The sequence below is a fragment of the Otolemur garnettii genome, unplaced genomic scaffold, assembly GCF_000181295.1.
Source record: "Otolemur garnettii isolate 467f Iridium unplaced genomic scaffold, OtoGar3 scaffold00117, whole genome shotgun sequence".
In the NCBI taxonomy this organism is placed as follows: Eukaryota; Metazoa; Chordata; class Mammalia; order Primates; family Galagidae; genus Otolemur; species Otolemur garnettii.
This window is the reverse complement of record NW_003852512.1, coordinates 1,769,226-1,788,285: the sequence shown is the minus strand read 5'-3', so window position 1 is coordinate 1,788,285 and position 19,060 is coordinate 1,769,226. Positions and strand designations below refer to the sequence as shown.

General features: G+C 36.2%; 1 protein-coding gene across 5 annotated transcripts in view; it reads left to right on the top strand.

Moving 5' to 3' along the window:
* The window catches only part of FGF13 (fibroblast growth factor 13), a 528,354-nt gene extending 519,958 nt beyond the window's left edge, over positions 1 to 8,396 (top strand). For all 5 annotated transcript variants that reach the window (XM_012809935.1, XM_012809938.1, XM_012809936.1 and 2 more), the window contains 2 exons: positions 5,298 to 5,496; positions 7,003 to 8,396. In XM_012809935.1, the coding sequence (XP_012665389.1) occupies positions 5,298 to 5,496; positions 7,003 to 7,139 (336 nt within the window). In that variant the 3' untranslated portion in view covers positions 7,140 to 8,396. The remainder of the gene's footprint in view (positions 1 to 5,297; positions 5,497 to 7,002) is intronic.
* The last annotated feature ends 10,664 nt before the right edge of the window (positions 8,397 to 19,060 follow it).

The following is a 19,060-nucleotide window of genomic DNA, read 5'->3' as shown; positions in this document are numbered from 1 at the left end:
TGATCCGTAATTCCACTACTGGGTCTTTACCCGAAGGAAAAAAAAGTCATTTTATCAAAAAGACACCTGCACTTGAATGTTTATTGTAGCATAACTCACAATCTCAAAGATGTAAAGGCCACCCAAGCTCTCAGTAGTACATGAGTGGATTAAGAAAATGTGGTATACATATACCATAGGGTACCAGACAGCCATAAAAAATGGTGAACTAATACCTTTAGCAACAACCTGGGTGGAACTAGAGACCGTTCTTCTAAATGAAGTTTCACAAGAATGGAAAAAGAAACACCACATGTACTCAGTATTAAACTGGAAGTAATTGATTAACACCCAGGTGCACATTTGGTAGTAAAACTCAAGGCAAAGCAAACAGGTGGGAGAGGGCTGGAAGGGAGGAGCATCTCCACACCTAACACCTACCATGTACAATGTACACTATCAGGGTGGGAGGCACACTTACAACTTTGACTCAAACTTTACCAAAGCAATTGATATAATCAAAATATTTGTACACCCCAGAATATTCTGAAGTTTAAAAAATTAAAAAAGAAAATACAAGAGCAGGGAAGAAAATATGAAAAACCCATTATAAGGGCCTACATTTACCAAATAACTCATTTTAATCAGGAAGGCATTAGAGACATGTTTTCAGACATTGACTTAAACAATATACAGAAATCCTTTATGTCAGTATGTGTTTATGTCACTGACAAACATGATATACAAATATATTTTAGCACTCATCTTTTTTTGTTATGACTACTGAGGTTGTAGCTACACATCATCTATTGACTGACATGGCCCTTAGTTGGCTCCCTCCAGGGAAGCTATCATCACAGCCCATACTCCTTTTGACCTGTCAGTAGCTCCAGGAGGCTGGAAGTGCTGCACTCTGCCTATAGTTTGCCCTTGGTGCCAGGTGCAACCCAGAGCAAATATTGCTTCTTCTGACTTTAACAGCGAATAGCAATATACACTGATCCCAAGCCTTTCATTATGGGGCAAATATGTTTTCTGGAACAACACTGGATCTTGGGGGGTTTTGCATATATTCGACATTACTTGTTGCACTAATGCCTTCTTTGATTGCCTTTCAAAAGTCTATGTGGAGGTCTAATAGGCCCTGATAAGGGCAGCCAACCATTAACATCTGTGGCTATAAGAATTCCCCAATATAGTTTTATTGAAGACGATGTTTAGGGTTTCAAATGTTTTCTTCTTGTTAATGATATTTAGCCTCCAAAGAATTATTTCCCATTTAATTGTGTGAGGAAATTGGTAAAGAGAGTTGGTAGATTTTGTTCCTGGATCCACTAGTTCTCTAATTGTACATTCCCCATTCCTCACAAAAAAATATGATCATTGTAACTAATTGGCATGAATTCTTTAGATAAAACGTTTGGTATTCACTGAGAAGAAGCAAGCCTTGAACTTTAAGAGGAATAGGAAAGATATTATAGACAGAATTATTATTTCATGAACTAAAAGATATTATTTCTCTGAAAAAAACATAGATATGCAAGACAGGTAAATAACTTTTAAGAGAAATCAATGGATAAAAAGGTTATAAGATATAAAACACCTTTCCTTTTGTGCTCAGGTCAAGTTATTTCTTAGTGACTATGCAGACAGTACATAACATCTTTTTAACTCGTTCATTCACTCATTATAATAGCAAATATTTATCTACTGCCCATGAAGTCCACACAACAGTGATTGATGCCTTCATTAAGTGCCTCCAATTTCTCAAGACTACTGTGGCACCTTCTTCCCCAGCACTAGTGAGCATCTCCAGATCAGTCAAAGTAGGTTGATTTCTTGGCATGTGTCTACCTGGTCCTCTCTGACTAGGAATTTCCTAGATTGGACCAAATCCAATTTCTATTATTTATATGAATCACTACTGAGACATAGGGAGATTCAAGTGGACCTCTGCCCCTTTTGGTTGACCTTCACATTATTAGGTAGAATGCTCACATTTTTCCAAGTTTGATAAAAATCAAGCTTCTTCTGCCTACTCATTCCAACACTGGATAAAATGACAGTGTCACACACAGAGAACAGAACACTCCTCTGGTTGCTTCAACATTCTTTTTTTGGCTTCATTTTTCTCCCTCTCTACTGAGCTTTTGAGTCCAAATTTAGTGGTGATGACTAAGAAATTGCCAGGATATGACAGAGCATTCAGTTCATTGAGTCCTTCCTTGCTATTTTCCCATAAGTTGTAACAATTGCCAAGTTTTTCCTCCTTATGTTGTAGGTGCCATGTTATTCTTAACAGATATTCAAAGTATGTTTGCAAGATCTGCCCATGCAATGACAACCTCCTTTTACATATAGAATTTTTATAGTTGATACTTCTGTGTCATGGAATTTACAACATTTAAATCTGAATCTCAGAAATTCAAATTGTACAAACAATAATTGCACGGTCTGCCATGTGGTAGACAATATGACCAGTCATTTCCATTTTCAAGTTGGGGGAGGTAGATTGGGAAATAAATTAAGACAAGTTCCTGGCCATCTGGAGCTAATCTTGCACACATATGCGTCACAGGACCATGCTAGAGATGTAGAGTTTATGGGATCATAATCAGTTCTGATTGGGAGAGATTATACATGATTCCAGAAACAGCTATAGTTTATCTAATCCTTGAGGGATGAATGAGAGGAAAGCAAGTAGGTAGAGAAATAGACGAATGACATTCTAAAACAAGGCAATGCATAGAATCTGTGAAGGCACAAAGACACTTATGATTCTGTGGTAAAGGATAACACTGGAAGACATGGTAGTAACTGAATTATGGAGAATTTTTAACTGCCACATCAAGTGGTTTGTTGTTTTTGCTATAGGCAAGGTGAAATCATCAAAAGTTCCTAAGGAAGGGAACTTGAGCTTAGCAAGCCTGCTAATAGAAGAGACCAGGTAGGAAGTTAATATAGCAGTCCAGGGAAGAGGTCATAAGGTCACAACCAGAGAGGTAACAATGGGAATGGAAGGGAAAGGTCATGGATCACGGACTAGAAAGCCTGTGATTGAATTTAAAAGTCTTCCAAAGTTTTAAGTGTGAACAACTGTCAGGATGATGGACTTCAATCACTGAGACAAGGAACATAGGCGAAGTAGAGGTTAGAGGAACTGTGACTCTATGCTTCAAATATTATTCTTCCCTTTTCTTGATATTGAGAGGCTCAGCTAAAATGTCACCCTCTCTGTAAATCACTCCCCAGTCCCCCAGTCAGATTTAAGTCAAGCTTCTGCTGTTCCCATACAACCTCCTTCATTTTTATTATTTTTTGATATATTCGTACATATTTATGGGGTACACATTAAATTTTGTTGTGTGCATGGACTTATAATGACCTAGTCAGGGTATTTGGGGTCTCCGTCATCAGAATATTAATCATTTTTCTGTGTTGGATACATCTGAAGTCCTCTCTTTTAGCTATTTTGAAAAATATATTGTTATTTACTATAGTCATCCTCCTCTACTGTAACACATTAGAACTTATTCCTGCTATCATATATATTAGTAATCAGATTTCTGATGCTCTATGAAAAGAAAATTCATTCTCCAAAGATAAATGATCCCCTCCCTGAATGGTATTTAATTTCCAAGAAATTTCAGAAACGTTCTAGGCAGTTGCCTTCATCACTAGAGGAAATGTGGAGATTTTTAGTCAAATGTCTTTGTACTTTCTTGGCTTTCCCTATGTTGAGAAATCTTACAAAGAGGAGTTTTCACAGCCCATAAATAGTACACTTTGGTTCCCAACATGTGACAGTTGCCTTAGAAGTACATTTCTTCTTGAGTAGGTTGAATTTGTATGAGTCTTTTGAGGATCTTTCAAGTGTGTCCCTAGGCTGAAATAACCCCAAATGGTACTCCAGATTGGGCATTCTAGAGGCCAAATGGGAGAAATCACTTAGATTACTGGACAAAAATGTTTGTGGACTCCCCGAAAAATAGTTAAGAAAATTGCTTGATTGCTTAACTTTAAGAGAAAAACTGCCTTACTTGAGGAATGTGTCCCTTATTGCTGGAGTGATTGAAAGTCCTTCAGATGTGTTGCTCAGCTAGAGTGTGTTCCTCAGTTAGAATGTGTTCCTTAGAACAAGATTCAATTGCAAATATGAAGGAAGATAGGACCATGAAGACATTGTTTGAAAAGGACTGGCATCCCAGAAAGGTTACAGCATTCTTAAAAGTTTAAAAAGAAATTGGTAATAATATTAAAATTTATTCCTGATAATATCTCAGCAAATTAGCAAAACCCTGATAGTCTCCTTGGTGTTTCTGTCACATGTAGCTCAGGTAGCATGGTCCACCTTATCTTCCTTTTGCTACTTTGCTGCTCTGTGGGTTACTTATACATTAAAATCTACCGGTCATTTTATTTGGCTTAGAAATGGTCATTTTTCATGGCTGTTTGTTGCACACACAGAGACACACAAATTTAAAGGAAAGGGTTGTTTTCCACCTGAAATAGTTGTTGGATCAGGAGCGTTTCTTTTGAATGGCCCCGTCCAAAAATATACCTGGCCCAGTACATGGCAGAAAGCCACATCACAGGGTTCGCAGTCCCCTGGATTGCTGCTTTCTCATCTGTGCTTGTAGAATTACTGTAAATCCTTTGCTTCTATATTGATTTTGCTTGTAAATGTACTATGAGGTAAGGACGTGGTGAGGGGAGATTCTTTTTCATTTTCAAATCAAGGTCTGATGATCTAAAAAACATCAATTTGGTTTACCTGAAAGTAAAAGGTAGTCTTTCTTTGTAGCATCTTTTTACAAATAAAGGCAGCAGTCATTTTACAGGTTTCCGCCTAGGGCAATTGATAGCCATAGTTCTCAACCATAGTGTATTATAACTCAAGAATCCATGAAAATTAAGTACAAGGATTGAATGTTTACTGCTCATATTTAATCCCAATGGGAGCAAAGCTCTGTGTGATAGCTTTATGCTTGTCTTTTCCATCCTTGGCTCTTGCATTTGTCCGACATACAACGTTTATGTGGCTGGTTCTAATGTGCCCATTACCTATTACAAAGAGAGCTAATCATTGATCAGTAGCACTTTGCCTTAGTGCTTTTTCCTAAGGAATTATGTGAAATATTGTATATAGTTTTATGTTTTTCAGTGATAATAGTTTATACTTAACGAATAGCACCAGTCATAGAAGCTTTAACAAAATATGTCTTAACTTCTGAAAAGTAATGCCAGATGACTGGATGATTCTATATGAAATTCATGCCTATAACCATTGAACTTTTGTTTACTTACCTCTGTTACAGGAACATTTCACACCTGAGTGCAAATTCAAAGAATCAGTGTTTGAAAATTATTACGTGACATATTCATCAATGATATACCGTCAGCAGCAGTCAGGCCGAGGGTGGTATCTGGGTCTGAACAAAGAAGGAGAGATCATGAAAGGCAACCATGTGAAGAAGAACAAGCCTGCAGCTCATTTTCTGCCCAAACCACTGAAAGGTAAATTTGATGTTTTAGCAACCATGGAATATGGGGCTAAGCATACTAATTTAAGTCAGTCCTTTATCACACTTTAGAAAGTATAACATTATTCTCCCACTTTAAGAAATCTATACAGAAATTTACAAACATTTTAATATTCAAAAACTTTACTCTCTTGATTTTAATTATTCCATAGTGTATCTACATATAATAACACCTTACTTATGTAGAAATAAATTAATTGCTGACTCAAGACAGACAAGACCTTCAAATTATGCCAAAATGGTCCCTGCCAGAAACATATAGGTTAAAATATGTGTATACTTAACACTTAGCAGAAAGCTCCTTGGGGCCTCTATAGGGGCCCAACAATATCACTTCAAGAATTTGCTGTCATGATTTTATATTCTAGTCATTATGAGAAGATTTATAGGAAATTAATAAGGGTAAGGGATGGGAGTAAGGCATGGAAGATAGGGGATAAGGATATTAGAAGTACTGAGACTTGGTAGGGAAAAATCATAAAAATGGCAGCAAAGCAGAGGAAGACCTCAAAGACATTACCAGCCTGGGGTTAGAGTAGGATTTTAGAGTTGAGGCAGACTATCTAGTTCCGATTATTATAGCGTTGTATTTCATACCACTCTCTGGAGCCAGGCTACCTGGATCTGAGGCTCAGATTTCACTTGTTACTAACTGGATTTCTTGAGCCGGTTATTTACCTGTGTGCCTCAAGGTCACCTTTAAAACACAGCTAAGGTTTCTTATGTCATAAGATTCTTACGTGGATCAAATGAGATGATGTATGCCAAGAACAGTATCTAACGTGTTATCAGCTGCATGAGTACAAGCTAGTACTGTTATTTACAGCACAGCAATAATAATTTTTACCATTTATTGTATCAAGAGTTGTTCTACTACTTAGACTATTAGAAAGTTTCATTTTAAAGTATTATGGAAATCAGTGTTTTAAAATGTATTAAATTTTTAATATTTGGCTTGCACAGTGTGCTGTAGATCATATTTAAACTTCTAAGAGCTTTATTAAATGCATTTCTCATTAATCCTCTTGTATATAATCATAAGTGATAGAAGCTAGGCATTAAAATTCTTTACACACTATCGTACCAAGACTAAATTTTGCTTAATCTAATCCAGTCCACTTTCAAGTGAACCCTTGAAAGCAGCATTTTTCAGGTTTGGCTTAAGGCACAGAACTCCAGTTATAACTAGAAGAAGAGTTGAGGACCCAGTATGTTATGCCCATTTTAAAATTTGTTTCTGCTTTACTTTTTTTAATAGACAAATAAAAATTATATGTATATGTCATGTACAAGCTATTCTGAAATATATATATACACATACATTTTGGAATGGCTGAATCAAGCTAATTAACATGTGCTATCTCACATACTTATCATTTTTATCATGACAATACTTAAAATCTGTTCTTAGCAATTTTCAAGAGTACCTAAGTGTGCCCATTTTTGAAGGCCTTTTCCACCCTTTTTATGTGCTTTCCAGTGGCCATGTACAAGGAGCCATCACTGCACGATCTCACGGAGTTCTCCCGATCCGGAAGTGGGACCCCAACCAAGAGCAGAAGTGTCTCTGGCATGCTGAATGGAGGCAAATCCATGAGCCACAATGAATCAACGTAGCCAGTGGGGGCAAAACAAGGGCTCTGTAACAGAACCTTACCTCCAGGTGCTGTTGAATTGTTCTAGCAGTCCTTCACCCAAAAGTTCAAATTGATCAGTTACCAAACAAATAGGCAGAGTTCACTAATTATCTGCCATTAGACCTTCTTCTCGCCCATACTTAAGCCCCATGATTTAGACTGAGCTTGTGAAAAAGAATGCCAAACATTATCCATGAACTAAATCTGGGAGAAGGACTGCCAAATTTTCTCATGATCTCACCTGTACTTTGGGGATGACAAACCAAAAATATTTCACAGCACTAACGCTGATCAAAATTTACTCTCCAAACAAGAAAATTTAAAAGACCACAATTATTCTCCAAAAACAAACAAAACAAAACAAAACAAAATTAACTGCTTAAATGTTTTGTAGGGGCAAATAAAATTATGTGAACTGTGTTGTTTTCTTGGCTTAATGTTTTCTATCTACGCTTGATTCAAATGTACTCCTTACTTTGGTATAGTGCAACTTTATTGATTTCTGGAATTCAATGGTTCTATTGACTCTGTGTCACCCATATCAACCAAATTCAGGGTTGAATCTGAATTGGCTTCTCAGGCTCAAGGTAACAGTGTTCTTGTGATTTTACCAGTTTTTTCTTTAGATTTACAGTATTCTGGTCAAGTTCTTGTGCTGTACTTTGTGCGTAGAAATGGAATCGTGTTGTCAACCCCAGTCGTAAACATAACTTAAAGAAATGATTATCCTCAAGTGTAGATTTCTCTTAATTCCATTTGTGTATTGTGTTAAACTGTTGTTGTGGCTTCTTGTGTAAAGACAGGAACTGTGGAACTGTGATATTGTCTTTTGTGTTGTTAAAATAAGAAACGTCTTACCTGTATATGTATGAGTCCTCCTGTCATTGTATTTGGCACGTGAATATTGTGTACAAGGAAATGTTAAGACTGGTTCCCCCTAAACAACATATATTATACTTGCTACTGGAAAAGTGTTTAAGACTTAGCTAGGTTTCCATTTAGATCTTCATATCTGTTGCATGGAAGAAAGTTGGAATCTTGGCATAGAGTTGCATGATATGTAAGATTTTGTGCATTAATATTTGTTAAAATCTGTGTTCCAAAAGTGAACATAGCGTGTACAGGCAGTTTTCTGTCTGTGCACAAAAAGTAAAAAAAAAAAAAAAGTTGTTTAATATTTGTTGTTGTATACCCAAATACGCACCGAATAAACTCTTTATATTCATTGAAAGAAAAATCCTTCAACCTGTATTTATTGAGCGTCCGTTATGTGGCATTAACTCTAGTAGAAACTGGAGTTAAACACTGAATAATGCAGATAAAGGCCCCGTCCTCACATAATCTACAGTTTAGAGAGTCATGTTACTCTAAGGTGTGTTTATCACGCTAGTTATTGTATTTTGACTTAAGATTGGCAGCGAGGAATTCTCATTGCCGTTCAGCAACACATAAGTTGTAACATTCCCTCTGCCGTTCAGTGTCTTTTGGCTGCTCATTTCTCTCCTCTAGACAGGGAATACACAGGACTAAATATCTAATATCCTTTCCATCTCTGAGAGCTAAAGGAAAATATGAACATTTTTAAATGTTGATGACTGTTCTCTAACTCCTCAAATTTGTCATTGCCTGGCTATGAATATTTCAAGAATAGTCAGTAAAAAACAGCCCCGTACTTACAATACTTCAACTTATGATTTTTTGGCTTTACAAAGGTGCAAAAGTGATGACATTTAATAGAAACCGTACTTCAGGTACCCATTTAACCATTTTCATTTTCAATCCAATATTCAATGTATTACCTGAAATATTCAATACTCTATGGTGAAATAGGCTTTTATATTAGATGATTTTGTCCAACTGTAGGCTGATGTAAGTCTTGTGAGCACATTTAAGGTAGGTTAAGCTAAGGCGTGATGTTTGGTAGGTGAAGGATATTAAATGAATTTTCAACTTACAATGAGTCTATTGGGACATGGCCCCACTATAAGTCAAGGAGCATCTTTATATGGAGAGAAGAGTTGGAAAATAGATAAGACATAATTGACTAGTACTCCTCAGGACATTCCAAAAATAAAATTACTGGGACCCATGCAACATGCTATTGCCAGGAGTGGAGGCTACCCATTTCTAAGATGTTTGGCATGAGTTCCTAACCCATCCCAGCCCGGTCCGATCTACTCATCTTGTGATTCATCTTAAATCCTACTCATCCTGCCTGAGCTCTAAAGCACACCTGCACGAGGTTGTTATCATCAAGCCTTTTGTGAGATTCAAGAATCTCCTGAATCTGATGCCTACCACACTTTGAAAACCACTATACTCTGGCATAGCACTTGATCTCATGTTGTCCCTATTAACTGTGAAAGTACATCCAATCCTCACACTATTTAGCCTAGGGTAAAAAAATGAAAAACAAAACAACCGCTATCTTCAAGCTACTTGTAAGTCTTTGAAAGCAAAACAAACTCCTGTTTCTCTCCACCAGCAGTTTTGGTGGTACTTGAAAAGAGCATTACCATGAAATCCTTAAAGAATGAGAGGGAAGTGATCTATGGCATTTCTCCTCACTTCCCTCACCCCTACATTGTTCCAGTCCTAATCCAGTCAAGCTCACTGAAGAATTTTTCAAGGACCTACATGTTTTCTACTTGGGAATGAATGTCTAATTGGATTGTGGCTCCATCTACACCCAGCTGATGATAACCATGCTGGGGCTAAGTGGTGGTGATATCGTGACTGATCAAAATTATGGGCAAATGTCATACAAATATGCCTTAGAAGCCTCATTTAGCTGAAGTATGTCATTCCTGGGTAAAATTGAAACGTGCCCTGACTGGCAGAGTCTTTAAGGAACATCCCTATTTCTACCAACAGATTCTTCAAGACAATAATCTATACTTTTTCTGTTTCTCAAAATCCTTTCAACTTCTATTCAAAGCCACTTCCACATATTAAGTATTGATAACAGCAGAATCTCACTTGCCATTTCCAAAATCTGTACAGGGATGTCGCTGTGGTACAATAGATGACCATTTCCAAATACAAAACCATTCATGAACTGTCGCTAGGGCAGGCCACTAGTACCCCCAAGTTCTTAACTATATTTAAAATGACAACTTTTCACACATTTTACAGTTCTGTCCACAAGAATGTGGTTCCACGGTTTTACTCAATGCATTTAACAATCCTGAAATAAAAACACTTGGCTCCCATGCTGGCTTACTGTATCACCTTGGGTGTGCCCTTTCCCCTAATGACTGAGAATGCTAGAAGCTGTGTCTCAAAATCTAGATTTCTATTCATCTCCAAAAAAGAGAGAGGGAGAGAGAGGAAGAGAAAAAAGGAAAAATCCTAACTTAGAAGAAATAGCTTTGGGGAGTTACTCTTTCCTGAACCATGCCTTCCTGTGCCTTTTTAAATCTCTAAACATCGGGCTGCTATTTAGAGGTTGGTTTGAATTTGTTGCACAGGGAACAATAACCCAGGCCCAATCATCAGCCCTTCTGCTAATGTGATGAGAGTTCAAGAGTCCAGTGTTTCTCCTCCCATTTCCCATAATACAGAATGCAGAGGAGCATGTGATATCATTAGGAGGATGTTCTAGTTTCTATATGGGCATTCTTGAAGAAGTTTGTCACAGCTGCAATTCTGTCATCACACAAGATAACCTTTCTAGAACACACAACATGAATGATTTCCAGGTTTAGAATTGAAAACCAAATATCAATTGAATATTTCCCTTTTAAAAAAACTTGGGTTTCTGGCATTTTCCACTCTCAGGATATTATACTAATATACGTGTTATCTGTGATATGTTGTGAATTTTTCCTTTTTCATTAGTTTTTGTTTTAAGTACCCTGTCTCTCTTTCATGCAAACACTTGCACACATACACGTGCACACACGCACACATATGCCTACACGTGCACCCACAAGTGTGCCTCCATAAAGATTTGGAAATGCTGTGTTCCTTTGGGAGTGTGACCCTATGTCTATTCAACAGGGAGATTGGAACAGCCAAGTTCAAAATCCAGGTCTCCCTGGCTGCTGAAGCTGTCTTGCCAGATAGGACACTTTTGCACACTTATGATTATTACCCAGGTTTGCCCCACAACATTTTGGAATGTCTGCACATCGTGTACTATCAGTAATTGTGGGCACTCATAAATAATTTGTTTTCAGTACTGTGTAAAGTTAGCAATTAGAGTAAAAGAAATGTGTGGGGTGATGACTGAGTAAAAACTCAGCTCCTTTCAGTCACTGGCTCAGTTTATTAGCAGGGTAGATATTTATTACCTTATAAACTGTTAATGCCTCACAGCACGTTGCCAAGGCCCGGATAAAGGATTCACACAAAGAGAAATGGATTGACACTGAGTCGGTTTTGTAGAAAAAGTGATACTCAGAGGCTTAGAAATACAAAGTTGTTTTTCCTCACTGAGATTAATAAAGTGGAGCTCCCCCTGGAAATATCTATTCAGTTTTACATTGTTCACATAGGTAACCCTCTGTCACTCATACCCTACAAGAACAAACTGGATGACTACAATCTAACTGTTCTTTCCCTCTTCAAGAATTTAAAAACAACCATGGGCTAGTTTTTGAAGTCAGGATATACTCTAAGTCTCTTTTTAATGTAAAACAGCTGAATAAAACAGCTTGAACAATGTTTGACTTTGATGACTCTTAAAGAACATTTCAAAATACACTACCATTACATTTCACCAACACATTGCACGCTGGATACACACACAGGACTGCTCTACAGAGTGTATGTATCAGTGTGTGTGTAAACTGTAAATTGAGCTGCAAGAAACTGTGTGTGTATGTGTGTGTGCGCACACACACGTGTGTTGGGAGCTAAGAAGTCCTGTTACATACTTTCAAGGTTTGGGTAAAGAGACCTTGAAAGTTCCTGGGAGTCACATGCAGTTAGTTTAATATCATGTGGCCAAACTGTGCTCAAAACTGAATTCACAGGCTCTGCTTCCTACCAATTTTCACTTAAAAGTGGTAGGCAGAAATCCAAGTATCAAATGTAGATTATGATAAATGCTATAACACAATCAATATGCCAGAAGACCACAATGGAGGGAAAAATTTGATTAGGGAAATTTAAGAAAATTTTAAGCAGAGTAAATTTTTTTAGTGGAATCTCAAAAATGAATGGGAATTCAAAGCCAGAAAGGTAGATGTTCCAAGTAAGAAAGCAAAAACCCCGCAGTACTGTGTATAAGCAAAGGCCCAGAGCCTGATGTGAAAGGCACATGAAATAGCACCAAATGTCTAGAAAACATCCGTCAATAAGAGGCAGAGCCTCTGGTATGTAAGTAATGTCTGGTAAACAAGCAATCGCCCTGCATCCCCTAATTCTTTTTTTTTTTTAGACAGAGTCTCACTCTGTCGCCCTTGGTAGAGTGCTGTGGCGTCACAGCTCACAGCAGCCTCCAACTCTTGGGCTTAAGCAATTCTCTTGCCTCAGTCTCCCAAGTAGCTGGGACCAAAGACGCCCATCACAATGCCTGGCTGTTTTTTGTTGCAGTCATCACTGCTGTTTTAGCTGGCTGAGGTCAGGTTTGAACCCATCACCCTTGGTATATAGCGCTGGCACCCTATCCACTGAGCCACAGGCACCACCCCACATTCCCTAATTCTTTATGTCTCATCACCTTAAAGAGATTATGAGCCACCTAGGTTGGCATTATTGAAGTGTCTCTGAATCAAGGTTCTCTATATGTATTGTAGAAACCCAATGAGTAAATTATTCTCTTCACTAGAGAAAATTAAAGAGATGGTCTATGAGCAAAGTATGATTCAAAGCCTTGCCTATTGGGCTCTAGTGGATTGTCCTTACTAATTCTTCCACCTCTTCTGTTGAACATCCTATACCTTCCTGTTCTAAAAATAATTCCTCAGCAATATGGGTGGTTTGAGCAGTAAAATTATATAGAAATAAAATCAGGAAAATGATGAAACATAAACTTTCTTCTGACAATATCTTCCCTTCTACAGTGTATATTTTTTCCCTTTTTTAAAATTTCAGGTTAATGTAAGAGTACAAACAGTTAGGTTACAATAGGTAGAGTCCCTCTTGCAGTTGTGTCCTGCACCCCAAAAGTGTGCCATACACCCTTACATTGCCCCCATTAAGTGGGAGCACACCAATCACCTCCCTAGTTCCCCAGTTCTCTCATTCCCTCCCTCCAACTTGAATTCAATTGAGTTTTTCTCTTACGTGAGTGTGTATTAGATCGTCTACTGGCTTCATATTGGTGTTGAGTACATTGGATATTTGTTTTTCCATTATTGTGATGTTTTACTAAGAAGAATGTAGGTGTTTCACCTCCATTCAGGTTAATACAGGAGATGAACAGTGTCCATCTTCTTTATGGCTTTATACATGTACCACAGTTTGTTAATCCATTCCCGAGTTGATGGCATTTAGTTTGTTTCCACATCTTGACAATTGTTAATTGAGCTGTGATAAACATTCTAGTGCAAATGTCTTTGTGGTAAAATATTTTGCTTTTTTTCTTCTGGGTAGTTGCCTAGTAGTGGGATTGTGGGGTCAAATGGGAGGTCTAATTTGAGTCCTTTGAGGATTTGCTATACTTCCTTCCCCAAAGGTAAAGTCTCCATCTTTTTGTGATTGCATAGTATTCCGTGGTATACATATACCACAGTTTGTCAATCCATTTCTGGGTTGATGGACATTGCACTTTGGGTAATTGTAAACTGAGCTGTGAGAAAAAAGCTAGTGCACATTTTATATTTTAAGGTAACCAATATGTATTTTAAACAAGTCTAAATAGTACATAAAGATATAAAATACTTTGTTTACATCCCCTCCATTACTCCAACCCCAGCCCCTGTCACCAGCATTTTCATCTCTATTTGCATGAGTTTTTTAAATATATTTTACATAGAAGTGCTACCATGCTGTAATTGCCTTTCTATGTCTGCCTTTTTTCACTTTGCATAATGTTGTGCAGGTTCTTCCATGTTGTTGGAAGAGTTCCCTCTTTTTATGGTTAAAAACTATTCCTATCCCACAGTTTTTTGTTCATTTATTCATTAATGGACACTTAGGTTGCATTTATATCTTGTCTACTATGAACAACACTGCAATGAATGCTGCAGTACATTTGTCTGTTTGACATAACTGATTTCATTTCCTTGGGATATAAAACCCAAAATGGGATTACTGGAGCATGGGATGTTTGTGCTTCTGGTTTTGAGTAATCTCCATACAGTTTTCCATAATAGCTATACCAATTTACATTCTCATCAACACTATACAAGGGTTCCCCTTTTTCCCATATGCTCATTAACACTTATTATCTTTTAACTTTTTCATGAAATGACTCTTAACAAGTATGGACTAATATCTCACTGCGGTTTTGATTTGAATTTCCCTTATGATTAATGATTTTGAGTATCTTTTCATATACATGTAGGTCATCTTTATAGAAAAATGACCATTCATGTCCTTTGCATAAATTGAGTTATATTACTTGTATTTTTACTATTGAACTGTATGAGTTACTTATATATTTTAAATATTAACCCTTTATCAAATATACAGTTTGCAAATATTTTCTCCCATTCCACAAGTTGCCAATTCGTTTTGTTGTTTTCTTTGCCAGGCGGAATTTTGAACTTTTTGTAGTTCCACTTGTTAACTTTTGCTTTAGCTGCCTGTGTTTTCAGTGCTATATGCAAAATTAACTGTCAAGACCAATGTCAAAGAACTTATTTCTTATTTCTTCCACTAGCTTTGCAATTTTAGATCTTATGTCTAAGTCTTTAATCCATTATGAGTTGATTTTTGTGTATGGTGTAGGATAGGGATCCAATTTCATTTTTTTTTTTTTGCACATGGATATTGTTTTCTAAAAACCATTTATTGAAGAGACTATTCTTTCCCCATGGCTTATTCTTAGTGACTTTGTTGAAGATTAAATGATCAAATTCTGTGTGGGTTTATTTCTTGGCTCTCTATTCTGTTTCATTAGCCTATGTGTCAGTTTTTATACCAGTGCCGTAGTTTAGATATATAATATAACTTGAAATCAGGAAATTTGGATCTCCATTTCATAAAAAAATAAAAAAAACTAGCAACAAAATCCAGTTTTGTTTTTTTTAAAAGATAAAATCAGCAAACCTTTAGTGAAAATAACTAAGCTCTCTATTCTGTTTCATTAGCCTTTTATTTTTCTAGTTTCTATTTCATTTATTTGTGTTCTGATCATTATTTCCATCCTTCTTCTGACTTTGGTGTTAGTTTATTGTACTTTTTATCATTCCTTGACATGTTAAGTCATTTACTTGAGTCCTTTCTTCTTAATATAGACATTTATTGCTATAAACTTCCTTCTTAGAAATGCTTTTGCTGCATCCCTTAAGCTTTGGTATATTGAGTTCCCATTTTTGTTTGTCCTAAGATTTTTTTTCTTTTTCATTTTCTCTTTGACCCTTTGTATATTCAGGAGCATGTTAATTTCCACATCTTTGTGAATTTTCCAGTTCTCCTCCTGTTATTGTTTTCTAGTTTTATAAAATTATTGTTGTCAGAAAAGATACTTGATATAATTTAAGTATTCTGAAACTAGTTAAGACTTGTTTTGTGGCATAACATCAGATGTATCTTCGAAATAGTACTGTGTGCACTTGAGAAGAATGTGTATTCCACAGCTATTGTATGTAATGGTCTGTAGACATCTGTTATATCTATTTGGTTTAAAGTATAGTTCAAGTCCAGTGTTTCCTTATTGATTTCCTATAGGGATAATCTGTCCATTGTTGAAAGGTAGATATTAACCTCTCCTTACCACTATATAATTATAGTCTATATTTCCTTACAGATCTATTAATATTCACCTTATATATTTAGGTACTTCAATGTTGGGTGCTTATATATTCATAAGTTCATCTTCTTAATGAAATGGCCACTTCATCCTTATGTAATATAATTACATTGTTTGTCTTTTCGACATTTTTTTACTTAAAGTCTATTTTGTCTGATACAAGTATATCTATCCTTCTTTGTTGGTTTTTATTTGCATAGAGTACTTTTTCAGTCTATTCACTTTCTGCTTATATGTGTCCTTAAATCTTAAGTAACTGTCTTCTAGGCAGCATGGAGTTACAAGCACTTTTTACTCAATCAGCCACTCAATTTAATTTAATTTAACAATTTATTTTCATTTAAAGCAATCATTGATAGCTAATAACTTACAATTGCTATTTGTAAAAATGTATGGCTGTTTTCTTACATTAATTTTTTTTGTTGTTGTTCTTTTCTTCTTTTCTTACTGTCTTGCTCTGTGATGTCATGATTTTTCTGTATAGATTTTTGCATTGTGGTGTCCATGGGGTTTACATAAAACATCTTATAGCCATCACAACCTATTTGAAGCTGTTAACAACTGAACTTTGGTTGCTTACAAAAACTAATTTTATTTCCCACTATTTTGTGTTTTGATTTCACAGTTTCCATGATTTTAGTTTGTGTATCCATTGTTTTCTTTTTGCTGAATTTCTTATTTTTTTTTTCGTTACCATTTTTATGGTTTTGCTGACTTGTCTATCTGTGTTCCCTTGTAGCAATTTGAGCTTTCTTAAACAATTTGTAGATCCACGTTTCTTTAGTGTTGTTTCCTGGGTTGTTATTGTGTTTCTTTGACAGTGATATATTTCTTTGCTTTTGTGTGCGTGTGTGCTCCGTGAAATGTTTTGTTGCTGAGATCACATTTGAAGAAGCAGTCACTTCCTTTGGTCTATACTAATTGGTTTCAGGAAAGAAACACTTATACCGGGGTATCCAACTTTTCTTTTTCTTTTTTTTGCTCCTGGACATTGGAAGAATGAGTTGTCTTGAGCCGCACAGTAAATACACAATGAAAACTGATAAGCAAAAAATGTTCCACACATACTTTTCATGATATCTGATATCTGGCACATTAATAGATAAGCAACAAATGTCCTTACAAAATCAGCTTGTGGCCCCAAAGCAGTTGAACACCCAGACCTGCAACGCTCAGACTGGCTAGGGTTTTGAGGCCAGCTAACATCTTTTCTATAGATACATAGAAGTGTCATTTCACCCTTCTTTGTCCCTCTCAAGGAAAAATTATTAATTTATATGTCTTTTTTAAAGTTGCATAAACTTTTATAAATCTGTATTTTCTTTTGAGTACAAAAAGGATATTAATATTACATATCTCACATATTATGATAATTAAATGGGAGGACGGTTTTTACAAGAAGCAAATACACATATATTATATATATATGTGTATACATATATATGTATATATAAGTGAAAACATATTTTTCCTTTAAATAGCTTCACTGGTAATTTAATCCCTCTTCTCTCATTTACTCCACGCATCAACACTCATGCATTTAGAATAACAGCAACAAATATCAAATATCTCATCTTTCATGAACATAACTTCTAAAATAATGAAAGAAATTTTACCTATAAATTTTAGATATTTGCTTCATGTAAATATTATTCTGGAAAGGGTTAACAGGAGAGATTTCTTTTTTAAAAAAGACATAAATATTGTTGGAGCACTGTAAAAACTTGTGCGTGGGGCTCCTGATGGAGCCCACGAAGCTGTGTCACTCTCTTGAGTTCTACCCCATGTTTTCATGAGTCTGTACTTTCCTTCCTTGCTCCTAGCATCCCCCAGCCCCTTAGCTATAGAGATTCCTTCTGTATTCTGGGTAGAGAGAGAAAGAGGTGGGTCTCTCCGACAGTTTCTGGGACTTCTGGGAAAGCCAGGCACTCATTCACTACGCTCTTTATGGAAAGAATCATGGGCCAAAGAGGTCTCCATTGACTTTGAGCTCTGCTACCTGGGGGAAGAGATGATGTGGATAAAGTGAAAATGTGTTTGTCTGATTTTTTTTGACCCTTAACAATGTGTCTAGTCTCTTAATTTTTAGTTCGTCTGTGTGCTGGACTCCCAGAATCCCACAAAGAAACTCTCTTATGTAGGTGTTGGTTATAATTGTGCACTGTGGGCAAAAGACAGTGGGAAATTCCCATTCTGCCATTTTGCTGACATTACTCCAATATCTAAAGTGCACATTTTAATACTTTTCTCTCGAATAAAGTATAATTTGGAATTTATGGGTTTTCCAAAACCACTTAAAATATTCTCTCTCTCTCCTCATGCTCATTCTCTTTGGCATGGTGATCGTCAGTTCTTCGCACAGCTTCTTTCAGTTTACCTTTAAACTCAACAACAACAACAAAAATAAAACTTACAGTTAGAATTTAATTTTGTTTGGCCCGTACTTCTCCCCCATTTGTTACAACCTCCAAGTTGTATATGCAAATTTTCTGATTATATTCACCACCACACATTTTCCCCTATATTTTACTATGAAATCTTTCAAAAATTCTAAAATGTTTAAGGAATTTTACAGCAATATACTATATTTTTGGTATTTTTACACAAATCTATTCATCAATTTATGCCCCTATCGATACAATAATTATTATATTTTTCATTTCAGAGTAAATCACAGATATCAGTACACTTCACCTTTAAACCCTTAAGCATATGTAACATTGACTAGAGTTCAGAATTTGTATACCTACTTCTTTGGGGTAAAATAAGACAAATTATATACAGTGTAATTTGCAAAGCACCTTGTAACTCAAACTCATTTCAAGATAAAGGGTATTTTCATCACTACAAAAGTTACTCAGGACACTTTCCAGTAAATCCCCACCCATCCACAGGGAACCACCAGTATTGCTTTTTCATCCTAGATTATTGTGCCTTTTTAGAAATTGTTAGTAATGTTATTATCATACCATTTATGCTTTCGTATAAGGCTCCTTTTACTTAGGAATAGTTTTTTTTTTTTTCCTCGAATCCCT